This window comes from Malus sylvestris, chromosome 15 (assembly GCF_916048215.2).
Source record: "Malus sylvestris chromosome 15, drMalSylv7.2, whole genome shotgun sequence".
Classification (NCBI taxonomy): Eukaryota; Viridiplantae; Streptophyta; class Magnoliopsida; order Rosales; family Rosaceae; genus Malus; species Malus sylvestris.
The window spans coordinates 5,866,933-5,875,380 of record NC_062274.1 but is presented as its reverse complement, the minus strand read 5'-3'; the positions used below and the strand labels follow the sequence as shown (position 1 = coordinate 5,875,380).

Here is an 8,448-nt window from a genome sequence, read left to right as displayed (position 1 = left end):
GGCGGAAATTGTCCTTCGGGAAATACATGAGGGAGTCTGTGGAGATCATGCTGGATCTCGGTCCCTAGCACACAAGACTTTTCGCCAAGGATATTACTGGCCAACACTCCACCAGGATGCCATCAAAGTATCCCGCTCATGTGACAAATGTCAACGATATGCAACTATTCCTCATTCCCCTCCAGAGCCTCTTACTCCTATGATCAGCCCTTGGCCCTTCGCCCAGTGGGGACTTGATTTGATCGGCCCAATGCCGGCAGGGAAGGGCAAAGTCTGTTACGCAGTCGTTGCAGTGGACTACTACACAAAGTGGGCCGAAGTAGAACCCTTGGCAACCATTACTGAGGCAAAGATAGAAGACTTCGTGTGGAAGAACATCCTTTGTAGATTCGGCATTCCCAATGCGATAGTCACTGACAATGGGCGACAGTTTGACAACAAGAAGTTCAGGTTGTTCTGCTCTAAGTTCAACATCAGCTTATGCTTTGCCTCTCCAGCTCATCCCCAGTCTAATGGACAAGTTGAGGCCATCAACAAAATAATCAAGCGCACTTTGAAAACCAGCTTGGACAAAGCTAAAGGCTGTTGGCCAGAATTTGTACCCCAAGTTCTTTGGTCATATCGCACTTCATATCGGACTTCAACAGGAGAAACTCCATTCTCACTTGCCTTTGGCACAGAGGCGGTTGTCCTTGTTGAGCTCGAGCAAGCAACATTCCGAGTCCAGAACTACATTCAAAGTGAAAATGACAAACAACTCACCCTCAACTTGGATTTAGTCGAGGAACACAGAAACCAAGCTCACTTGAGGAATGTCGCCTACAAGCAGCGCATCTCCAACTATTATGACTCTAGGGTCAAGCTTCGTTCTTTCAAAATAGGAGACTGGGTCTTAAAGAAAAGATTACTCTGCGACAGAGTCCCGAGTGAAGGCACACTTAGTCCAAACTGGGATGGACCGTATGAAGTCATTGGCATCAGTCGCCCTGGCTCTTACACACTTAGAAGCTCCGATGGCAAGACCCTTGGCCATCCATGGAACGCTGATCACTTGAAGTACTACTACAAATAGACTCACGATGTACAAGTGTTGAGCTATAGCCGTTCGGCATCCTATGTAATGAAGGCCATTTGGCAATGAATTCAATAAAGAGGTAATTTAGCCAACTCAGCCCTCACTCTTTTACATTCCTAGCAAGGGAACACTCAAGTGTTGAAACCTCAAAGCAGATATATCCAACACGAAGCAAAATCTAAGTATGTGTCGACAAGACTATACAAAGAAAGGAACAACCAAACAATGGCTTATATCCAAACAATAGATCTATTCATACATAGCCAAACATGCATTAATAATAGTGCAAACACTCATAAACACCTAAAATCCAAAACTCTCAAGCTTATAACATGGGCACATGTTATACACACATCAGACTACTACATCCAGAATACATGCAGATAGTAAAGACACTGCTATTCATTCTCATCTGAAGCCGAACCCCTGGCAGTATCACTCCGCGTCCTACCATCATCCTCTGCATCCCCAAGATCCTCTTCACCATGCTGAGTCTGTGCATCAGCACTACCTTCATTATCAGACTCATCTTCGCTGCTAGGATCAACAGCAAGGACAAATGTCTCGCCCTTTCGATGATGCTCATCTATATCTTCGTGGTATTTTCGAAGAATGCTCCCATCATCATAACGATCAAGGACGGCCATCCATTTCCTTTTTTCAAAGCGAGCTTCTTGAGCACAGTAGGGTTTAATAGCAAGATGAAAGGTCGAAGAACTTAAGTATTCTTGCACAGCAGCCTCCCTTTCAGTTGGAATGCTCTTCTCCAGTTCAGAAATCTCAACTAAGGCACCATCCAATTCTCCCATAACCTTGGATACTTCCACGGTAGCCACCTCCAACTGTTTTTTAGTTGCCTCAAACAATTTCTTAAGCCTTAGGTTCTCACCATTTCGCCTTTTCAAGCTCTCCATGGTTTCGTCCTTCAGTTGGAGAGCCTGAGTCAAAAGTCCCTTATTCCTCCGGGCCTCGTCCACAAGCTGCTTATTCTCCTTCAGTTTTGCCTTGTACCGCTCAACCTCTTGCAGTCTGTCGTGATACTCGGCCATGACCTGCATGGCAAGACGATCATCACTACCTAAATAATGATAATAAAGAGGAAAAAGTAAGGAAATGACAAAGTAACACTCACATATGAAGACAGCTTCAACATCCGGTCGCAATCTGATTCATCCTTAGCTAAGGGCTCTCCGAGCTCATCGAAGGCGAATCGACGCCCTGCCAAGCAATTGTTGATATCCCCAAAATCCTTTGGCCGCGTGGCAACCCTCAAGTCCTTCCACGGGACACTGCCAGCTCTTTCCTTGCCTTTCCCCTCATGGTGGGAACCAGGATCACTTTCCTGGACAGTGTGCTCCATAGTAAGAGGATGAGGCAACAGTCGGCTCCCTTCTCCTGCAACTACGGCAGCAGCATTATCAACGGCCTTGACTCCAGTCTTCCTAAAGGCAGGCCCCTTAAGGACCCCATCTTGGGACTTAGGTCTAACAGATGGTTCCCCTCGGAACTTATGAATTTTCTTATGCGGTAGGATGTCTTCTGAAGGAACTAACACTGGTGCTTTCCTTTTATGGGTGCTAGTCCCTGTTTTCTTGCTTACCTTCTCCACTGCATAAGGAAAATCAAAATAAGACATACAACTTTCCAAATAAAGTAAGGAATTGAGCTAAGTTTACATGAAGGATACAACTTACTCGATCGTCCCTGGCTCTCGGAAACTAAGGGTTGGAAACCGTACCGACGAAATAAGGGTCGTAGCTTGCTTAAGTGTCTATCCTCTTTGGGCACCCTCAACACCTTCTCTATGTCAGATAGCTCCTGCCCAAACAGTTGGATGGTGCCCCGCGTCACTACATGAAGCAAAGTGTTAGACGCAAGAAAAGACCACAACAAATAGCAAATAGTACGAACGGTTGATACGTTACAACCTACAGTCTGGAAGTGAGTAAGCACACGTCGCTCAGGCGTGACACCCTTATCATACTCCCAATCATTATACAGAAAGCACCAACGGTTTTTCCATGTGTAGTATGCCTTTTTCTTACCATACACAATACGCTCTCTCTCACTCCGACATGCACACTCGGCATAACCAGTGCATGATTTTGCTGGGCGCATCTTGTAACAGTAACGCCACTGATGGAAGGAAGGCTCACACAACCCACACTCCATCCAAATGATATAAAATCCAATCAAAGTATCCCAGAAACCAGGATTGAGTTGCCCAGGTGCATATCCGATCAAAGATAACATCTTTTGCAACCACGGATGTAAAGGTAGTCTCACCCCTAAAGTCAGTAATATCTGGGTGTAGAACATAACATGACCCTGGGGAGGCTCAGAAGGCCATTCTTCATCATGTACCAAACGTATCCCTACACTACGAGGGATATTACATGACTGCCTTAGCGCCTCAACCTGCTTCTCATTATCTAACAAGTTATTCTTTAGATGGTCTGCTGTGAACTCAGAGCGAACTATGGGTATGGCATCAAAAACAACCCCCTCACCCAACGCCATGGAGGAAGAACTAGCAATAGCTAAAGTTTGACGGTTGGGAAGATCATCCAATGTTTCTCTAGTACCGGACTCTAACAAATACCCTGAAGACTCCGACATTGCAGACTCAGACTTAGAGCTAAAGCTAGAAGAGCCCTCATCACTAGAACTTCCAGGCTCTGACATCTACAATAAGAAGAAACAAATTCTATCACTACATGCATGATCAAAACATAAGGAAGTTCCTATATTACCCACATGAAGATGGTGCAAAGCGATGCCGGAACCCTTCTCAATCAGAAAGCAATCCGTCTTCCACAGTCACTACAAAACAAGCAAATGAAGACCGTGTCAAGCGCCAAAAAAAAAAAAAAAAAAAAAAAAAAAAAAAAAAAAAGCTTCACCCGAAAAGCTTCACCTCCAAAGCTTCACCCACAAAGCTTCACCTAAAAAGCTTCACCCACAAAGCTTCACCCAAAAAAGCTTCACCCGAAAAGCTTCACCTCCAAAGCTTCACCCACAAAGCTTCACCCACCAAGCTTCCCCTAAAAAGCTTCACCCACAAAGCTTCACCCAAAAAAAAGCTTCACCCGAAAAGCTTCACCTCCAAAGCTTCACCCACAAAGCTTCCCCTAAAAAGCTTCACCCACAAAGCTTCACCCAAAAAAGCTTCACCCGAAAAGCTTCACCTCCAAAGCTTCACAAGGGCCCAAAGCTTCACTTAAAAAAGCTTCACCTACAAAGCTTCACCTAAAAAAGCTTCACCTAGAAAGCTTCATCTACATACTTTCACCATCAAAGCTTCACCATCAAAGCTTCACCTAGAAAGCTTCATCTACAAAGCTTCATCTACAAAGCTTCACCATCAAAGCTTCACCTAGAAAGCTTCAACACCAAAGCTTCACCTACAAAGCTTCAACACAAAACCTTGCTCCAAATAAACAAATTTTGTTCACAAAACCTAAACATTTTTTGTTTTACACCCACAAGGGCCCAGAATCTTCCTTCTTATTTATTCACTTATATATGTTCCCAAACATATTATGATAGATCAAATAATAATTCAAAGTCCAAAATTTAGTTATGGACAAAAATACAAGCAATTCACCAGTACTGAAGTTGCTACAAAAACTGGAATCTTCCCCAGCCTAGAAATCCAACAAAGCTTCGCCTCCTTTTCTCTATCAAATTTTTGCAGCTGCTGCTTCTCTCCAATGGAGCTGAATTTTGGACACCCTCTAGTTCTTGAGCAGATGAACAACTTTCAAGAAGGAACCATTTCTGTTTGAGCCACGGAAATTAAAGTGTTGAAGCTCCAAGCATGACAGTCGGATTCTTGCAGATTTCGAAGCTGCTGTGATGTTTCGAAGATCTGGAAATATTTAACCATTAGTTCATTCTGAATTTTTGATATGTTATGAAAGAGACGATGAGGAACAACTTCAATGAAGAAGGCATGCTGATCTGAACAATAGAAAATGGAGTTTCGAAGCTCACAACAAATCTGACGGGTTGACAGAAAAATAATAACCAGTCATTCATCATACCTGAATTTCTTGAGTTATACAGCTCCGAGGGATCTCAATTTTGGATATGTTGTAGTTCACAAGTTAAGGAACAACTTCGCTGCAGAAAGTTTGTTGATCTAAGCAAGAGAAAATGGAGTTTTTGAAGCTCACAACAGGTCTGACGTGTTGACAGACAAATGATGAACAATCACTCGTCGTACCTGAATTTCTAGAGTTGTACTGATCTGATGGCTCTCAAATTTGGATATGTTGTAGTTAAGGAATTAAAGAACAACTTTCATGCAGCCAACTTTGTGATTCGAGCTACAGATGATGGTCTTATATTGAAAACCAATTCCGGGTGTTAGGGGAAATGAAAAACAATTCCACCAAAGAAACATCATTATGATGTTTCATCATTATGGTGTTTTCATCATTATGATGCTTTCATCATTGTGATGCTTCCATCATTGTGATGCTTCCATTATGATTGTAATGCACCAACGGTTACACCCTCTATCATAGCAGTATGTGTGTGTATCTCCCTATAGTCATCCTGTGCAAGACTATCGTAGTCAGATGGCTTTCCATAAAACAGCTACCAACCGTTACACCTTCTGCAATTCCACTTATTCGGGCCTAGCAACCTTCATAAACAAAATATATGAAGAAAAAGTCCGGGGCTACCACTTAGAAAACAAAAGAATGAAGTTTTGGTACTTACGACATGGACTATTAGCAAGACACCTCATTCGTCAACTCCCTCGACTAGAGACTTGGGGGACTCCCACCATATGCTACTACGCCTTGGTACTCAAAAGTTCGTGACTACTCAGTGACTTGGATTTTTCAAGTCTCCAACCGAGAAGTTTTCCTCACTCGGGAAATTAAGGGAACACTACCTCAAACTACATGCTTCACTCACAAAGCTTCAACAATACAGGTTTCAACAAAAGCAAAAATTCAAAGAACTTTATGAAGAAGGCTTTGGTGTATTTAACACAATATGTTGAAATGAAGCAAAGCTTATTTATTAATATTTTCGATAAGCCACAAATATGTACATATACATGAGTCAAAATAAACAAACAAAAGGGAGCCTTCACAAAGGTTGCTTAGAGGAAGTCTCAGCAGTCGGTAGAGCCCCAGAAAGAGAAAGCACCGGAGGGTGGTTATCCGGAGCCTCAGTACTTGACAAAACCCCAGAAGGAGGAGGCATTGGAGGTTCATCATTTGAAGCTTCATTACCAGGTACAACCCTAGAGGACGAAGGCAATAAATGCCTTTGGAACAAACCCACAAACCGCTGATGATCAAGTAAAACCTTACCATCAGATTCCTTCATCTGGTCAAGTTTCCTCTTCATGTTTGTAGCATAGTCATGGGCGAGCCGGTGCAACTGCTTATTCTCATGCTTGAGCCCTCTAATCTCCTGTTTGAGACTCATCACTTCAGCAGCTAATGATTCAACTTGGCGGGTTCTAGCAAATAGGCGTTGGGCCATATTAGACACAGAACCTGCACACTGAACACTAAGAGTCAGAGAGTCCTTAACAGCCAACTCATCAGACCGTTTGGAAAGTAGTCTGTTATCTTTGGGAGTGAGAAGGTTCCTGGCCACCACTGCAGCGGTCATATCATTCTTCATCACAGAATCCCCAACGGTAAGAGGACCAGTAGGGGATATGAAGGATGGGCGCCATATGTTGTCTGGAGAAGGCGTGGCTGTCTCTTCTCCAAGGTTCAAGTCAAAACGACGGTCGGAGGGTCCAGACATTTTCAAATGTGTTGAAGAAGGAAGAGGTCAGACAAATCAAGATCTTAGAAGTGCAAGAAATGAGCTTCTACTGGTAGAGATTCAAGTGTGCTGTGGAACTTAATGCCAGCCTCTATAAAAATCTGCACTCGACGGAGCTTCAGAAATCGAAGAGGCGTTTGCTTTCTCAAAAGCTGGGCTGCTCAGAGACCACGAGGGCCGATCTCAGAAATCGAAGAGGCGTTTGCTTTCTCAAAAGCTGGGCTGCTCAGAGACCACGAGGGCCGATCTCAGAAATCGAAGAAGCACCTGCTTTTTCAGCCTCGTCAGCACCTGTCACATGCACACTCAGCTTTGCGGAAATTACGGGCAATCTGTCGAAGATTTCTGGTGAAGTAGAAAGCACGTGAATCTTACTGTTCAATCACCGCTCTCCATATGCACCATCAACTCCTCGGGTACCACATATAACTTAGTCAAAGATCTCTGACAAAGTTTAGGCACGAGAATTTCGAAGTTCCAGCTACCCTACTATTACCCATAAGGGTAAAGGAACAGCACCACTGCTTGACAACTGGAAAGTCCCTATGTGTGTCGACCTCCGTGTTTTGCGGCAAGACAGGTTGGCAAGAACGTCCAACCTTTACTCACATTCGAGAAAAGACTCCCAACATAATTACTTTCTCAAAAACCGGAGTAGCACCGCTTTCCGAATCTCGAGAGTCAGATCCTCGACGGGATTGCTTCTTCGAAAGCCGAAGAGGCACAACTCTCAGAACTTCGAGAGCCAGATTTCCTTAGATAAAGCTTGTCTGTAATCTTCACACGTAATATCAGCTTTCCAGATACCACATACCACTTTTTCAAAGTGCTCTGACAAAATTAAAACACGTGAAGCTGGCAGCTCCCACTACATTGCTGTGACCAAGAAGGGTAAAGGAATAGCATTACTACTTGTTATTGGGAAATCCCTATATACATTGACCTCCCTCCTCAACGGACAGGCAAACCTGCAAAAATGCTCAACCCTTTCTCGCATTCGAAAAGGCACCCTCAACATAACCTCTCGAAATACTCAGCTTTATTTCCCCCCGATAATACCTCAGCAAATAAGCCACACCAAGAACAAGAGTATCTCATATCATCAGGGTCGAAAGCAAGAGTATCCCATATCATGCTTTCTCCCTGTCTTTGTCTTTGTCCTTGTCCACACCTGCAGGACAAGGAGAAAGAGAGCAGTCAGTCGGAACCTGAAATCAAACCTCCAATTTGGAACTGACTGCCTGGAGCCTTTGCCTGGTTGCTTACTTAGCATTGCTCTCGAGTACTCATCCTCAACTGCTGTCAAGGTCACGAATTCCACCGGCAAATACCTCATAACAGTTGATCAGATATTGGCTCTTTACACTGAAGCTGCCAAGCGGGGATGAGTCACTATGAAGGAATGTTCTGAAGGACCATTTAAATGCAAAGGTTGCACACCACTTCTGCCATGCAAAAGATTGAAGCAGAAGGTTCAACGGTGGGCTGAAACAGATCACTACAGCACGACACCTTTCCATACCACATTCATTATTCCGTCAACAGCAAAAGTATCCCATATCATCAAG

The 8,448-nt window shown here is 43.8% G+C and overlaps 1 protein-coding gene and 2 long non-coding RNA genes across 4 annotated transcripts; all 3 read right to left on the bottom strand.

Annotated features, from left to right (window-relative positions):
* Window positions 1-1,278: 1,278 nt before the first annotated feature.
* LOC126604119 (uncharacterized) lies at window positions 1,279-3,665 on the bottom strand. Of its 2 annotated transcripts, XM_050271230.1 has the most exons (4): window positions 3,004-3,665; window positions 2,770-2,925; window positions 2,208-2,683; window positions 1,279-2,127 (listed from the first exon to the last, which is right to left on the bottom strand). In XM_050271230.1, exons 1-4 carry the CDS (start codon window positions 3,593-3,595, stop codon window positions 1,474-1,476), a joined length of 1,878 nt encoding a protein of 625 aa, XP_050127187.1. In that variant the 5' UTR covers window positions 3,596-3,665; the 3' UTR covers window positions 1,279-1,473. The 2 variants fall into 2 exon arrangements, with proteins under 2 accessions (XP_050127187.1, XP_050127186.1); XM_050271229.1 differs by having other exon boundaries at window positions 2,770-3,665.
* Window positions 3,666-3,934: 269 nt separating this feature from the next.
* LOC126604123 (uncharacterized) lies at window positions 3,935-4,564 on the bottom strand. The gene is made up of 2 exons (XR_007616499.1): window positions 4,264-4,564; window positions 3,935-4,077 (listed from the first exon to the last, which is right to left on the bottom strand). It is a non-coding gene; the product is annotated as an uncharacterized LOC126604123 (long non-coding RNA).
* Window positions 4,565-4,594: 30 nt separating this feature from the next.
* Window positions 4,595-5,830, bottom strand: LOC126604124 (uncharacterized). Its single transcript, XR_007616500.1, has 2 exons — window positions 5,122-5,830; window positions 4,595-4,946 (listed from the first exon to the last, which is right to left on the bottom strand). It is a non-coding gene; the product is annotated as an uncharacterized LOC126604124 (long non-coding RNA).
* Window positions 5,831-8,448: the final 2,618 nt, after the last annotated feature.

Excerpts from the sequence above, each read along its gene's own strand:
- LOC126604119 (XM_050271229.1), bottom strand. The coding sequence starts at position 3,595 with ATGGCGTTGGGTGAGGGGGTTGTTTTTGATGCCATACCCATAGTTCGC. Across the intron at positions 2,684-2,769 it reads CGAGAGCCAGGGACGATCGA|TGGAGAAGGTAAGCAAGAAA; the intron begins GTAAGTTGTATC and ends TTCCTTATGCAG. Across the intron at positions 2,128-2,207 it reads TGTTGAAGCTGTCTTCATAT|GTCATGGCCGAGTATCACGA; the intron begins GTGAGTGTTACT and ends CTTGCCATGCAG.